Source organism: Hippocampus guttulatus, chromosome 11 (genome assembly GCF_054856545.1).
Source record: "Hippocampus guttulatus isolate MCC_2025c chromosome 11, RoL_Hgut_1.0, whole genome shotgun sequence".
Taxonomy (NCBI): Eukaryota; Metazoa; Chordata; class Actinopteri; order Syngnathiformes; family Syngnathidae; genus Hippocampus; species Hippocampus guttulatus.
This window is the reverse complement of record NC_141271.1, coordinates 12,572,075-12,589,082: the sequence shown is the minus strand read 5'-3', so window position 1 is coordinate 12,589,082 and position 17,008 is coordinate 12,572,075. Positions and strand designations below refer to the sequence as shown.

The 17,008-nt window shown below is 42.4% G+C and overlaps 1 protein-coding gene across 1 annotated transcript in view; it reads left to right on the top strand.

Annotated features, from left to right (window-relative positions):
- mid1 (midline 1) overlaps positions 1-17,008 on the top strand; it is a 34,795-nt gene extending 17,787 nt beyond the window's left edge. Inside the window, exons 3-11 of the mRNA XM_086124057.1 lie at positions 5,771-6,492; positions 9,759-9,854; positions 11,048-11,155; positions 12,476-12,624; positions 12,708-12,835; positions 13,558-13,701; positions 14,049-14,210; positions 14,291-14,498; positions 16,259-17,008. Coding sequence (XP_085980183.1) covers positions 5,827-6,492; positions 9,759-9,854; positions 11,048-11,155; positions 12,476-12,624; positions 12,708-12,835; positions 13,558-13,701; positions 14,049-14,210; positions 14,291-14,498; positions 16,259-16,607 — 2,010 coding nt within the window. The 5' untranslated portion in view covers positions 5,771-5,826 and the 3' untranslated portion in view covers positions 16,608-17,008. The remainder of the gene's footprint in view (positions 1-5,770; positions 6,493-9,758; positions 9,855-11,047; positions 11,156-12,475; positions 12,625-12,707; positions 12,836-13,557; positions 13,702-14,048; positions 14,211-14,290; positions 14,499-16,258) is intronic.

The following is a 17,008-nucleotide window of genomic DNA, read 5'->3' as shown; positions in this document are numbered from 1 at the left end:
TTCCAGCAAAGAAACTCACACCAGCCAAATTCCTCTGCCGCTTGGTAGCGGGTCCTTGTATCAACACCTTTATCTAGACCTACACCAACACTTTTTTAAAAAACGTATTTTACATTATCACATGCTTTACGCAATGGTTCATGCAACTCCTTAAACCACAATTGTAGGTCTTTCCCCGACTTTTCTTGTCCTAATTCCAACCCTACAAAGAGTTTCGGGGAAAATGTAGTTGTGTTTTGTGCTATGTATGTTATATATAACCTTTCAAAAGGTTTTGTGGAAATGCAATAGCATTTTTTTACACTAAAACTTGAAACCATCGTGTGCGCCCTTCACCAAATCTGGGCCACATTTGTATGTTTTTTTTCCCCTTGTTCCAGTCTGCAAGCCTTTAAAAGGTTTTGTGGAAACGCGTGTTGTTTTAGATATGTTTTCAACTTTTTTTATGTGTTGCCCTGAATTTTGTCAATGTTGGGTCCATATCACAATACTTCAAAAGAATTACGGACATTGTAGTTTTTTCTGGGGTTTTTTTTTTTTTTTTTAATGACGCATGCAACTTTAAGTGCTTGTATGGACCTATCACCAAATCTGCACCACAATTTTATCCCCCCCCCCCAACTTTCCTTACCTCAACACTCCAAGATGTTTAGTGAACCTTGTTGTTTCTATGAGCTATACTTGCAACTCATAACCATTGTATATAGTACACCTTAATCCACGATTGTATGTTTTTCCCCTACTTTGCTCTTGTGAAATTTTTTTTCATTGTTTTTGTAGATAATATACGTTTAATGGTTCCGCTACGTTTCACGCAAGTGGTTGAAAAGTTTTTTTGCGAATTCTATCAAATAATCACGCAAGCATATGATCCGGTGGTGGCAACAATGAGGCACGCCGGTCAGGAAACAGGAAGTGTGCGACTAATCTCAGCATTGCGTCAGGCTGCAGATCAGGGTACATTTGTCGCTCTAATGAAGCGCTTTGCCGGGCTAAAGCCCTAAATCACATTACAGGCCTGAGCGGGCCGCGGCGGAGCGTGGCGGCTTCACGGAGCACCAGCAGGCCCGCGCGTTGGTCACGGCCACGCTCATTACCCGTAATGATGTTAGGTGTCTTTCCCGGGAAAAAAAAGTAGTAGCGAAACTCCTTCGCTCGATGCTTTGCAGCCGTCATTAAAGGCTGATATAAGGCCGCGTCCAAGCGGATTAGAAAGTGCTTGAGCGAGAAATTGTCTCCCTATCTTTTGACATTGTCGTCGTTTCATCTCTAAACGAGCCATTACTTGCTAATCAAATCAACGTGCCAGTGATAAGTTCATTTCTTGACAAAGCCCCACGCGTTTGCCGGGAGCGGTGCGTCACCGCTGCAATGGCAGTCACACTTAATTGTATGTCAAAACGTGTTAGCATTAAGGCTTGGATGTTATACCCTCATTTTAGCAAAAATAATTTGACCTTAATATAGCAGATTCAAACTTAAGCCGCTTTTCCATTGTACGGGTTCAACACCAGAATGGCCTTGCTTGGCCCTGAGTGGTTACTTTTCCATTACACTTTTTCTGTGACCGACTGGGGCCGTGAGATCGCTGTCTTCTGATTGGCCAACAGATTTCTTAAGCGATGCGGCAAGGAATTCTGCCGCACATGCCCTTTTCCTGGTTTTAAAGTTAGCGAGACAGACAGAACTTGCCACTGGTGCCACCAAGTTATGAGAATGCAGTTTAAACAGTACACATCACCATATTTTACAACAAAACATAACTATATTTACAGTTTGATATGTACAAATGAGTGAAGCGTGATTTTAAATAAATAAATAAATAACGTGCGAGTGCTGCCTCGCCACTCTCCCGACCCAATCATTGTTGCCGCTGCCTTGGGGGTGGCGGCTTCGGGCGGCCAGTCGAGGGCTTCGGATGCCCGTGGGTGAAAATGACGAGCCATTGAGAGGCGGCCAAATAAATGAGACTGAACTCTCCGGTCAGTATGAGGGCTGGTGGAAGGTCCCAATCCCACCCCGCCACCCTCTTGTAATGGAAGAGCACCAGAGGCCAGTCCATGCAAAGCGAAGCTGGTACGGTTATGCCGTTCCAAAACTTTTAATGGAAAAGTGACTTTATTGTAGAGCTACAATGGAAGCCTGGTGGACCCTCAGCCCTCCTGTGTGAAGTTTGCATGGTCTCTCCTGGCCTGCGTGGGTTTTCTCTGGGTTCTCCGGTTTCCTCCCACATTCCAAAAACATGCATGGCAGGCTGATTGAACAATCAAAATTGTCCCTAGGTGTGAGTGTTAGCACGGATGGTTGTTCGTCTCTGTGTGCCCTGCGATTGGCTGGCGACTGGTTCTGTGTGTGTGTGTGTGTGTGTGTGTGTGTGTGTGTGTGTGTGTGTGTGTGTGTGTGTGTGTGTGTGTGTGTGTGTGTGTGTGTGTGTGTGTGTGTGTGTGTTTTGCATCAGAAGAGAAGTCACTCAGGGGACACCCAATGAGTGACGGGGGCCGCAATACACGGAAAGCTGACAGCACCTCCACTTGAGGGCCGACCGGGATGTGGCACATGATGTCATGTCATGTCAGCTTTGGCTTGGTGTCTATCACGGGGGACAGCAGCTGGAGCTTGATGTTCCAAGTCACTTGTGTTGTGTTTCCAAGCTATTTGTCTCGGGTGTTACACTGCTCCAGATTGTGTTACGGATTTGTTGGACATCGCAGTGTTTACCGAGTTGATCCCAAGAGAGTTTTGTCCGACTTTCGACATGACTCCGGTTGTTTTCTATGCCTCCCCGGTGAGTAACACAACATTGTGGAACATTTACAGACAAGTAAAAACACTGTCCTCCTATCTCTCAGTTTGTAATTGTAGTACACGGTCTAGTTGTTGCCAAAGTGTCTTCATTTCTTCTCTAATAAAAGCCAACATAACACAAATGAACACACGTTAACATTAGCTTACATCACGACTCTGCCTTAGCTCTCGTACACATTCTCCACTCTGTTGCAGCAGCCCATAGTCTCCTCTTGAAATTAATGTTAAATAAAAAGGAAACAAATACAAATGCGAATTTTCGCTTACCCTGTGGCTGTGCCTTAGAATTCAACACCCCAGTGTTGTACTCCATAGTCTCCAATTATCTTAGGCCGGCCTTCGTCTGTTCTTGAATAAAATCCAAAATAAAAAAACTAAACACTAAGGCGATACGTTACCCTGTCACTGTGCCATAGCCGTAAACACTTCCGTGCCATAGTCCACAGTCTCCACTTTACTGCAGTGGCCCTTAATCTCATCTTTAATAAATTCCAAAATAACTATCAGAAATACTCATGCTGATGGGTCAAAGAGGAAAAGGAACATCAGAAAGGTAAACATGCCCCTGTACACATTTTTTGGAATGTGTTGCGGGCCTCAAATTCAAAATGAGCGACTATTTGAGAAAAAAAAAAGTATTGTAAAATTGATCAGTTTCCACATTAAATATCTTGTTGTGTACTCAATCAAATATAAGGTTGCAAAGGATTTCCAAATCATCTTACTGTAAATTTTATCTGTGTTTTACACAATGCCCTTTGGGAAATGGAGTTTGTCAATCAAGCAGTATTTGCGGTTTGCTTTTAACTTCATAGTTGGATTCTCGGTATTAACTGCATAGATCTGAGGGGAAATTTTGTCCTTATCTCTGTTTAGGTCTGTAGCATTGCATTGTTATGTGAAGGTGAAAGGGACATCCACAGACCCACACAAAGTAAAGCATGACACTGATATGGGCTGATATCACATTTATGTACCTGTGAGCTCCTGGGCTGGGCCACTCTCTTTCTCACTCTCGCTTACTTTCTCTCATACACACACACACACACACACACACACCAAAACACACATGCACACGTTCCTCTTCCAGTGCCGGCCATCCCTCCGGCTGTAGGTGGAGCTGGAGCTTTCCTGGAATTGTCGGGCAACTTTTCCTGTTGTGCTGGCTCCAGTCTCGCTCAATCAGTTCTGCGGTGGGATTAAAGGGGAATGTCGGTCTCGGGAATCACGGCCGTGCTTCCCACTTTGCCAACGATGCCTCCCCCGCTCTGGTGGATGTGATTTTTTTTTTCCTCTCGCTGTTGTGGTCAAAGGTCTTCTTCCTTCTGCAAAATGAATCGGCGGTGCAAAGCGGGGCGGAATCCATCGGTGGGTCAAATGGCTTTTTTGGAAATTGCCATTTGAACGTGTTTGTCATAATTCTTTATTATTGTCTGTATTAAGGGCAGCAGAAAATAGTTGGGAAAGACGCGGTTGTGCTGTTATTTTAATGCTGTAAAACTTAAATTGAAGTTCTAGACTGGAAGGGATATCACCTGAGTTTCAGCTTCCGTTGTACGCAAGAAAGTGTCATGACTAGCATAACAATTGCACACTTGTCTGCTAAAATGCCTTTGTGTGTGTGTGTGTGTGTGTGTGTGTGTGTGTGTGTGTGTGTGTGTGTGTGTGTGTGTGTGTGTGTGTGTGTGTGTGTGTGTGTGTGTGTGTGTGTGCGTGTGTTAAAGGAACCAACATGCTCACAGGTAATTGCTGTTTCCTTCCCCGATAACAAGCTTTCACCTTCTTCACACATAATGAGTGGGTATGTCAAGGATTCACCCCTGTGGAAAAAGTGGGTGTGAATGGTGAAAGGTCAGAGGGGACGCTATGTCCACTTACAGCTGCGGTGTCTGACCCGGCCCGGGAACAAAGGCTTCAGTGTGTGTGATCGTGTGGAGTGCACGGAGGCCCTAACCATCAGTAAAGCGGGCCAATCCGTTTCTGCTTGACTGAGCTGTCAGTCTTCACTGCAGCATATGGAGAAGGGTGAGAGGGCTGAGAGTACTTTATCTGGGCCCAATTAAAAAGTGGATGATACAGTTAAACGGCAGAAAGGAAGTTGTGTTGTTATGCTGCCGTACTAAGATACTGGCAGGGCACTTGCAATAGAGGTATCCAAAATTCCGCCTTGTGACGGTGTTCAGTTGTCAGTAGTTGTTTGCCGTGATGTAGAGTTAAAATAGTTTGCAAATAGTACACAATGCAAATCAAGGATCATAAATATTGATGAAAAATATTTTATGGTTTTACTGATGGAATAATAATATACTAGTGCCGAAAAAATAATAAAAACTAGTCTACATTTCAGTTTCTTTCTTTCTATTAAAAAACAAAAACATACCCAACAAAAAAATGCAAAACAATAAAAATAAATCTTGATGTGATAAAATGTATCCAATTATACTATCTAACCTTTCATCCTGACTTTGGGTTTGTAGCCCAGCCGAATCACAAGGCACTAATAGCCAAAACAACCATTCACACTCACAAATTTAACAATTGACCTTTTGCAGTCTTCATTGACTCTAATGTGTTTGTTTTTGGCGTGTGGGAGTAAGCCAGCAAAAAACACGACATTAGCATGTGAACAGAGCACAGATTTGAACCCTCACCTCACAACTTTGAGGCAGATGTGGTAACCACTACCTCATCGTACCGCCTCCTCATCTTTTAAATTATTCAAAACAAAAAAAACAAAACATTTTTGACTTCAGGGCACTCAAAGGGAAGTTTGTAATCCATTGATTGCTATGTTGATAATGAGGCCATGTGTTTTGATATTTGGGTAACCTTAGTAGTTGATTTCCCGGTTACCTGTCCGTAAAATGTTGTGGGGTTCTGCGCCACTCCATTCATAAATAATCATGTCTGCCGTTTGAAGTAGTTGTAGTTTTTAAATAAGCACGCTGCAACTGTATGTGTGCAGATAGCTGAGCGGCTTCCCTGGATTTCGCTGCCCTCTTCGCTTAGTTTGGCCTGAAGATGGAAACACTGGAGTCCGAGCTGACATGCCCAATTTGTCTTGAGCTCTTTGAGGACCCGCTTCTCCTGCCCTGCGCTCACAGCCTTTGTTCCAACTGCGCCCACCGCATCCTGGTATCGCACTGCACCCCCAGCGAGCCCGTCCAGTCCATCCGCGCCTTTCAGTGCCCTACCTGCCGCTATGTCATCAACCTCAACCAGCGAGGCCTAGAGGGACTCAAGCGCAACGTCACCTTGCAGAACATCATCGACCGCTACCAGAAGGCTTCCCTCAGCGGACCCAACTCGCCCAGCCAACCCCGGCGGGAGCGAGCCGCCCCCGACGGCGGCGCCATGACGCAGCCCGGAGAGCGGGTGCCGTGTCAGTTCTGCGAGCAGGAGCCGCCCCAGGACGCCGTGAAGACCTGCGTCACCTGTGAGGTTTCTTATTGCGACGACTGCCTCAAGGCCACCCACCCCAACAAAAAGCCTTTCACGGGCCACCGCCTCGTGGAGCCCCTGCTGGACTCCCACATGCGAGGGGTCATGTGCGTGGAGCACGAGGACGAGAAGGTCAACATGTATTGTTTGACGGACGAGCAGTTGATCTGCGCCTTGTGTAAGCTGGTCGGACGACACAGGGACCACCAAGTCGCCGGTTTGGCGGACCGATACGACAAACTCAAGGTGAGACACCTTTTAATTACCCCCCTCCCACCCAAAAAAAAATCTTGGGAATGAAGTAGCTTTGACCACTATATTTGTTGTTGTTTTTTAGCCACACAAAGCTAATTTTACCTGGTACCAATATTATACGTGAAAAATAAAATACAATTTTGTCATGGCAGAATATTGCACATTTATAGAAATATATTGTTTTCATGGTAAATATTTATCTTTTTTTTTTTCAAATTTTCGGGGTGAGATATTTAGTGGTGTTGGCAAAGTAATGTTCCCATGGTAATATATGTTTATGGCAAACTAAAGTGTTTTCATAGCGCAGTATATTTTTAAAACAAAATGTATCATCTTCAATGGCAAATGCAATGTTTAATGGCAAAAGGCAATGTTGTGTTTTTATGATTTTGTTTTCCGATCCAAATTTATTGTTTTCATGATAAAATACCTTCCACCACTTATTGCCAAATTAAATATGAAAAGAAAATGTATTTTAATTGGAAATATAGTGTTTCCATCAAAAATGTTGTGTTTTGAATTACAAAATGTCTTGAATTACACAATAGTTTGGTTCTTTGGCAAATTTCTGATTGCAAAATTTCGCATTCTCATGCTAAAACAGTATGCTAATGGCAAATTCTCTGTTTTACCTGGCAAAATAGAGTGTTTCAATATAAAAATACTGTGTTTTCATGCCATACTATAATATATTCAATATATAGTGTTTTTATGGTAGATATTCTATTTGAATTCCAAAATATACTGTACTATTTTCCTTGCAGATGTAGCATCTTGATGGTGACGTATTTTGTTTTTGTGGAAAAAAATGTAACCATTATGTTATTCAAAACAATCATAATCATCATCTACAGCTAGAGTGTTTCTCCGCAGTATTCGCGCTAAGTTTGCCGTGTGCTGCGGCAAACCTCGCAATCCTTTCAGAATGTGTCACATGGCCACGGGGGTCAGCTGTTAGCCATGAGAGCTGATGCACTCCCAGTGATGCAAACACTCTTGAGGAATCGTCCGTTTTTAAATATCAAAGCCTCATCCACTCACCAGACACTTCATTAGGTACGCCTGCATCTAATGAGCTCAACAAAAGGATCTGTAAAAACCCTTTTCCCTACCCAACAATAACACAACATGTCCCTAATGCTGTGGCCAGTGCATGTTTAGTGTGCACTCTGCTTTGCTCAAATCCATCATATAATGTGGACAATGGCAAGAAATCCCACGTGTTGATATGAGATAAAATTCCAGAGCAGAACGGCCGACGCGTCAGGCCACATAGGAAGGAAGGAAGACCGGCCGCAGTGAAGGTGTGGACCACAAACCGCTGGTTTGGAAAAAAAAAAAGAGAAAGATTTTTTTTTTGGCACATGAAGATGAAATGATTTTAGGAAAAGAGATGTCCATGTCAGGCGGCTGTTCAAACAAAAGTGAGGAATTGCATGAGCGGGAGAGGACGTACTGCAGGCTGACGAGGAAGAGGAAATGCTTGGGCTCACTCTATTTGCCATGTTTTTCTAGGGGCTGCCCTTCACTCTGTTTATTTGAATTGTGAGATACTTCCACTTGACATTTCGGCTCAGATGTTGGAAACAATCAGCATCACTTTGATGGATTTTGTTATTTTGCCATATTCATCTCTTCTACCTGCAGCTCAGCATTTTAAATAGCTTTTAGCCTCCTTCCTCTCATTTGCATGAATAAATCATGTGTATTGAATATAAAGCCTATTTTAGCTCACTCTCACCTGCACTCGCCGTATGAAGGCATAATGTGCATTTCAGGTTTGCTTTTTTTTTTTTTTTTTTTTTTGGGCAGGTTTTTCCACTTATTCATTTTCTGCAGCATGCATTTAAAGCACCTTAGCACACCTGCACGAGCTAATGGTAGCCAATGGAAAAATAATGTTCATTTATGATTGACGCTGTCTTAGTGGCCTATAGGTGTATGTCTGGCACCACCAGCTTGTTCTCATTAGGGTCACTTTGTGTGAGAGGCGGTGGACTGCTTGCCATTTTACAGCACATACAGTGACTATTTAAAGTGTACACCCCCCTGTTCAAAGTTTTTGTAATACAAAAAAAATAAGAATAATAACCAAGGTGAACTTGAAAATCTCCAGAAATTAATTGGTTTTCATGTATTCAAAGGGAGAACTAAAAACAAGCAAAAAAGGGAAAATAGTGAAACTCTCACAACTTCAGGTGTGGATGTGTTCTGAATTAACCAATCACATTCAAACTCGCGATTAGTTCCTCTAGTAAGCTTTTTTTCTTTCTGTTGGAAACCTGAAGGTAGCGTTGTTATGGTGATGCGCAATGTTGTTTGCTCCAGACATAAATTTTGGAATTAGAGATTTTCTAAAAGTATGCATTTTTTTTAACTTAATGTATGGATATTATTGTGGTTAGAGTGTCCAGTAGTGTAGAACTGTACGACATTATACTGAATATTTTCACCCCCCCCCCCCTCATGTAGCGTAATAAAGGTAAAATACAAAATGAGGCTCTTCTAAAAAAGTAGCATACATTTGAGATGTTTCATACCTCTGCGTCACCACTACCTTCCATTTCATGATTGAGGATCATCATCACATGTGACTATGGGCCAACACTGGTAACATCACCAAAAAAAAAGACAAAAAAATTAAAATATTGAGTCAAATAAGGCCTTTATTATATTTTACCATTAAATGTACCCATATGCATACATATGAAGACTTAGCATATTTATCTTCTATATTCAATCTAAAATTTCTTCTCAGTCTAGCTTCAGCGAAATCCTCAGGTGTCTATTTAAGCACTTATCTATGCGTCTGCGAGTCGCACCTTATTACCATTTGAATCTTACTGTACAATATATCGCTCCATTTAATTTTATGTAATGACACATCGTAAATCTTTAATTCAGCGGCGATAATGTTTCATAATGGGAGAGTCGTTATGGCCGCCAATTACAGCCGGAGATGAAGTTGGAGACATAAGCCTTTGATCGGAGGCTGTGATTAACAGGGCCGGGGGTTTAGTTAGACAGCTGCTCGGCTAAGCTTCACGGCGTGCAGCAGGCAGCATGATGGCTTCTGTGGCACGTCGTGACGGCTGCAGGCCGTCTTAGCAATCAGCGGCCAAATGTGGTCATTCCTGTTCTCTCTCACTTAACTCCGACTCCAGCATTGATTGCATTCAAAGCATAGCGTGAGGCCCGTGTGTGATTAAATATTCTCTTTCATGCTTTTTGTTTTGGTGGCTTTTTTTCCCCCCCAGCATGCCTTGGACACCAACCTCAGCAATCTCATCAAGAGGACCAGTGAGTTGGAAACTCTGATGGGCAAACTCATCCAGACGTGCCAACACGTGGAGGTGAGGCTATTAACGGTCAGGAATTAGTGGCTGAAGGTGGCTTTAAATCATCATCAAACGCACATTAACCTGTAAATCTACTGTATGATTACCTCCACCAAGGGCTCATTGCTTGAGGTGAGAGGTTCCGTTTCAGTCACAGTTAGTCTGTCAGTCACTAAGTCAGTCAGGAAGATGGTTGGGCGGTGGGTCAGTGAGTTAGTAAGTTTTGTCAGTCGGACGGTCAGACAGTCAGTTTCATCTAGTTAGTTAGTTAGTTACTCTGTATATTTGTGGCATTGTCTCTTCATCTGTTCTTACATAGCACTAGCTACCGGTAGCTAGTCCAGTGAGCTGCGCATAATGGCGAGTGTTTTCAAAGGCAGCGAATGTTACATTCTAATCAGGGTTTGTTCAAGGTCACCAGAAGTTCACAAAGTTTTTTTTTTTTTTTGCGTCACTTGTTCAAAATGTTCTTGTGAGAAGAAACATACAGCCGACCCTTTGGCGACCTTGAACGAACCCTGAGGAGAATGCAACATTCGCTACCTTCGGAAACACTCGCACTTTTTCGCATCTGAGAGTGCCGCCAGTCTCTTTTTTCGTTTACATTCAAACTTAGCTTGGAGCAGACGTGTGCACTTTTTGAGCATGACATCTCTGATCCATTGGTGAAAGAACACTTTGATTTTCTCCTCTTTCATCTAGAAGTGCTTCAAAAAACAAAGCGTATGCAGGAAAAGTTGCTAAGATTGCACGACTGTCCGTGTTTTATGTTGTGTTATATCACTTTGTTATTTTATGTTCACTGTTTATGTTAAGAAACCTACCGTGGGACTACGGCTGAAAACTGGCATTTACGCTAAGTCCGGCGCACTTACGTTGTTTATTCTTGTGCTTATAAATGTGCACTGCCCCCATGTCATCAATAATTAAGTAAATAAATAAATAAAAAGCTCAATGGGACAGGGGCTTAACAATCAATTCCACACGACCTGCAGATTTTAGAAGTGTGTCAGCAAGCATTTTGTTTGTATTCGTCTCCCTTGTGTTTACCTGAGTTTTGTTTTGCTTCCCCGTGAAATCAAATCGCTTATTTGTAGTCGAAGTGAGGCAACCCTCTTGTGTGGGATTTGTATAAGCTTAAACTACACTTTACTTGACGACACTCCATTATTGACTGGTGATTATCTGGACTTGTCTCCCGCGTCCAGATAAATGCATCCAGGCAAGAAAACAAGCTACTGGAGGAATGTGACCTCCTGATCAATATCATACAGCAGAGAAGGCAAATCATCGGTACCAAGATAAAGGAGGGAAAGGTACTGTTTGTCATCTTTTATATCTCGATCACCTTGATAATCCTTGCCGCCGAGATGCGGGGAACTCAACAGCTGAGCCCATTGTTCCTGTTGGAAATCTGCAGCGACACAAACCTTGAAACCTCCAGACTTCACTAGTTACGAATTACTATTTTATGTACCTCACCACTGAAAAATTGTGACTGATTTCTATTCCAAGTTCCGCTCTATTCTTAAGTGACTTTGTGATTCTGTAGGACGTTCGTTTAAAAAAAAAAAAACAACAGCAAAAAAACAAACAAAAACCCCCATCAGGGCTTGTTTTAAAGTGACAACAGTTGTGAAACGCTCGGCAGAATACAAATGCTTGTATTCCCTTTGTACAATTCACAGCTTTGACATTGGCCTTCTTTAGGCATCCAACAACGGCTGCAGAAGCGATGGCACTTCTGACCTGCAAAAAAAACCAAAAAACATGGAAACAATCATTCATGCTTTAATGGGCAACTAGCATACCACGCTCAGTATGTGGGGATCAAATCAGTAGCTTCTGAATGAGACGGGAAATACTGTAACCCTTCGCAGGTGGGACACATTGCTTCAACGGGGGGGCGGAGCGCAGCTTGGCTAATCAAAAAAAAAGTTATCGCGAACACTGCGCTAAGATACAGTCTGCGAGACGTTGAAAAGACCGGCGATGACGCGCAGAAAATCAGCTAACGGGATGAATCCACTCTCTCATTGGTCAATTTCGAGCCAGGAACCAATCACGCGCCTTGTATGAGTGCCTATATGGCAGCTACAGAACATCACAGGCATGTAACAAAGCCTCCGAGTCAACTCATCTCTCTTTTTTTTTTTGTCATGCAGGGAAGCCATCTCTCTCACGCATCATTTGTTTAAACCCTTTTTGTAAATGGTTTAACCTTGAGATTCGCGTGCTTATTTATTTATTTATTTTCACTTTTATCACACAAGTGAACTGTAAAATGGGAAAAGTACAAAACCCCTTTCTCTCCCCAGTTTGTTCTTCTTCAAGACCTTTTTGAATGTTGCCATATGAGCTACAAAAAGCTAAAGAAAACCTCCGATGTGTGTTGCGTGGTACAATTTTAAAAAAGATTCAGGGATTAGTATTATGCAGATTTTGCTTCAGATCTGGATAAAGCTGTTGGGGCGGGGGGGGGGGGGGGGGGGGTCAATGTTCACTTTTTATCGTTGCAGTCTGGGACAGTAAAATGAAGTACCACGCATGTTTGTTAGGGTCAGTCTTTCCTTTGGAGTAACAAAATCCTTTGTTTGGCACATTTTTCACCAATGGATTCCCCTCGGCCCGCCCAGACAGTGCGTCTGAGGAAGCTGGCCCAGCAAATCGGCAGCTGCAAGCAGTGCGTGGAGAGGTCCACTTCGCTCATCGCTCAGGCCGACCACACCCTGAAAGAGACAGACGCCTCTCGCTTCCTTCAGTCGGCCAAAAGCATCTGCGACAGGTCAGTGGATGCCGAGAGCATCTTGGGATGAAGAGTTGATGAAAATTTCAGCGCCTCATTGTGCGTTCTTTGAACTTTTACAGGGTCTCCATGGCAACAGCGTCCTCTCAGATCTTGCTGCCGGAAATAAACCTGAACGACACCTTTGATACTTTTGCTCTAGACTTCACAAGGGAGAAGAAAATGTTAGAGACCTTGGATTATCTCACAGGTGAGTGTTTTGCTGTTATGTGTACCCCAGATATTATGCTTGGCTTGATTAGAATGATTCAGGTTTGCACAAATTGTTGTGTGTTACCGATTGGTGTGTTTGTGATGGCACTTCAGATCAAAAGTGGTGTCTTGCTCGGTTTTCAAAAATTTCTGTCATTTTTTTATTCAATGAGTAGGCACAAGATTGTGGGTCATAGTAGTAGTTAGCGCAACTAATGAAAACCTTGTCTCCGTATTTTTTTTTTCTTTTCAACAAATGATGCAAAGTACAGTAGTAGGTTTTAGTAATAGTACGCAGAGCAACAACACCTTTATTGGGTTTCGATCCACTAAAGTACTAGAATTGCCTGATGTCACTGTTATGCTTTTTTTTCTTCTTTTTATTGAAAATTTTCAAAATTTCAAGCTGCATAATCAAACTTTTCGCTTTGCCAAGTTTTAACACAAAAAAGGTCATATGTGCAAAACAAATCATGTTTGCGTCTGTGTGATTTTACTTTTTGGCTTGTGGAATTGTGACTGCATCTGAATTAACTTGTTAGGCGTTAAACAAATAACAAAGACCTGATGCTAATAAACACCCACTAATCCCTGTGACAAATTGTTTTTTGTTAGCTTTTTTTTTTTATCCCTGCGCAGTGCGAAGCCTTTGATGATAATCTCCGAACAACATTTGTTGGGTTTTTTTTTTTTATGTGTTTGTTTTCTTCCTTTCTCCAGCGCCAAATCCGCCGGTAATCCGCGAGGAATTATGCACAGCTTCGTATGACACAATCACGGTTCACTGGACGTCAGACGACGAGTTCACCGTCGTGTCTTATGAACTCCAATACGCCATCTTCACTAGTCACGCCAATGTTGTCAGTAAGTTGTTTTTTTGCCGGTCATGTTTATTGTCTTTGTTCACCTTTTCTTGTGCTGTTGTTGTTAGATTTCTCTTGATCAATACTAAAAGTTTGATGAGGACTTGTATTTTTTTTTCCCCATTCCTTCTAAGTGAAACAGCGAGAGTGAAAATGTGACGAGAATGGGAATTAGGTTGTTACTAGACAGGGACGTGCAGTCGGGTGAGGCAAGTGAGGCAGTGCCACCCCCTGCTGAGCCTTCCCCTGCATGTGAACAGTGACAAAAAAAAGGACAAATCTTATAAGAAACTAAAGTTAACTGTTACTAGATACCAAAGCATCCACTGCCTGTCTGATGTTCTGCAGGTTTGTGCAACTCGGCGGACAGCTGGATGATCGTGCCAAACATCAAGCAAAATCACTACACAGTGCACGGGCTCCAGTGTGGCACCAAGTACGTCTTCATCGTTAAAGCCATCAACCAGGCCGGAAACCGCAGTAGCGAACCAGGAAAGCTCAAAACCAACAGTAAGTCTCTTGTCCACATGTTTCTCGACAAAAGATTCCTCAGCCTCACTGACATTGTCTGGATTTTGTTTTCATCCAAGGTCAACCGTTCAAACTGGATCCCAAGTCCGCTCACCGGAAATTGCGTGTGTCCCACGACAACCTGACGGTGGAGAGGGATGAGACGTCGTCCAAGAAGAGTCACAGCCAGGACCGCTTCACCAGCAACAGCAGCTACGGTGTCACCGGGAACGTTTACATTGACAGCGGTCGCCATTACTGGGAGGCTCTCATTGGAGGAAGCACATGGTGAGTACTTTCAACTTGTTTTCCTTGGAGGGAAAAAAAACCTCATCAATTTTAATTCAATATTTGGTGTTAGGGTAATTAAGCAAAAAAGCAACAACAACAAATGCTCATTAAAACAATATTTTTAATTGAAATGTTTTTTGGGAGGATTATGCAAATAATAAGCACACATGATAACGCTAGCTTACCCCATTGCTGTGTCTTAGTCTGACTGCTGAGATATTACACTCGATAGTCTCTATTTTCCTGTAGCGCTCCATTCTCTAGCTGCCTTGAATCACATCTTAAATAAAATTAAATCCAAAACGTCGAAAATGAACACACATGCTAACTACCTTACCCGATTGCTTTACCTGAGCTCTGGATACTGCAGTATTTTAGTCCACAGTCTAAATACTGTGTCAATACTGTGTCTTCTTACAGCCCTCCATCTCCTCTTGAATAAAATCCAAAAATATAAATACCCATGGTAATATTAGCTGCCACCGTTGCTCTGCCTTAGCTCTTGAAACTGCAGTATTACAGTCCACAGTCATAAATTTGCTGCAGTGGCCCTTAAAAAATTTAATACACACATTAATGTTAGCTTACCATGTTGCAGGGCATTAGTTCTGGATGCTGCAGTATTGTTGTTAAAGTTCAAGACTTTGGTCTTCACTTTGCTGAGCCCCCCTTAGGGTCCTGCCCTTAGTCTCTCTCTCTCTCTCTTTCTCTCTCTCTCTCTCTCTCTCTCTCTCTCTCTCTCTCTCTCTCTCTCTCTCTCTCTCTCTCTCTCTCTCTCTCTCTCTCTCCACTAGGGTTTTAATAATTTGGGATTTTTCACAATAGTTCGTTTTTCGCTGATGGTGTAGTGGTACTCACATTGGACTTGAGTGCATTCAGCGTGGAATCGGTACACACTTAGTGACAATTTGAATGGTCGTTTGTCTATATATGTGCCCTGCAACTGACTGGCAACCAGTTCAGGGTGGAGTCTGCCTTCCGCCCAAAGTCAGCACCAGCAACTCCCCACTGTACAGGATAAGCGGGGTTGAAATGGATAGTTTTTATTTTGTCTTGAATTTTTTTAAATTGAATTCGTTTTAACTAGTTTTGAGAGCCGGGTGTGTTAGTTTGTATTACCTTTTAGTTTATATGTGTGTGGGGGGGGGGGCGTTGCTTTGTCGAGTCTTTACTATTTTTCGTTTTAGATTTATAAATATATGGAATGTTTGTCGGGTGCAAGATTTAAAAAAAAAAAAGTCACTAAGTATTGCGTAACAAAGTGAAGATAACGACAATTCTCAAATGACTGTGATCTTCCTTCTCTCCGGACATATAGCAACACCTCTGAAATGAAAACATTTAAAGTGAACACCAAAAGCTCATTTGAGATATTAATTGACATAGATGAAAATTAAGGACATTTTTTAATTATATATCATTTTAATTAGTTTTATCAATCGAAGATGTATTTTCATTTTTTCATTCATTTTTATTTTATTTTCTTCACAATAATATTTTCTCTTTTGTTGCTAGTTTTTTATGAACTTGAACAACCTTGTCTGCACTTGAGTATATCGTCTGCTTACTGTGGCCCAGAGAACATCGAGAAGTAAATACAGGAGACCTGTACCTTCTCCTTCCATGTTTTTGGAGTTTCCCCGAGGACTGTTTTGAAGTGGAAAACTAAGCCAAAATTGTGCAGTGGGAAAGAATAAGTGCTATTGTAGTCCACGAGATATAGTCATACTTTTCCTTTTTTCCCTTCCATCATGGAGGTTTGCAGTGGGTATTGCCTACAAGTCGGCACCAAAGCACGAGTGGGTGGGAAAGAACTCGGCCTCCTGGGTACTATCCCGCTGTAACAACTCGTGGGTGGCCCGTCACAACAGCAAGGAGACCGCATTGGAGCCCTCACCGCACCTGCGCCGACTTGGCATTCTGCTTGACTACGACTCGGGATCTCTGTCGTTCTACGATGCCGTGGGCTCTCAGCACTTGCACACATTCGACATCGCCTTCACACAGCCCGTTTGCCCCGTGTTCAACGTGTGGAATCGATGTCTTACCATCCTCACTGGACTGCCTATCCCAGACCACCTGGAGGGAAGCGAGTCCAGCAACTGACTTTGTGTGGACTTTCATAGGCACAATAAACGACTGAATGTGTTAATTCCTCATCCGACCTTTGGATGAGTTTAAACAATTCGCATTTTTGAAATTGTTTTGTGAAACTTTGCACATGTATATACATTATTCCGCTGGATAATTGTTTCAAAAGGAGATACCTACTGTTTTAAATTGCTAGAATATGTTAAATAGCCTGCATTTTTTTTTAATCACCTAATCTTAATTTGTGCATTTGTGTCAATGTGATGTAAAAAAATATTGGGAGGAATTTTTATGTGTAGTTCAAAGGTTTTTTGAGGGGTGTGTGATAAATTACTATTTTAATACTGTCTGTGGTTGCAAACCTTTTAGCACTTTGAGGAGAAAAAAAAGACATAATAAAATACATTTGTAAATCA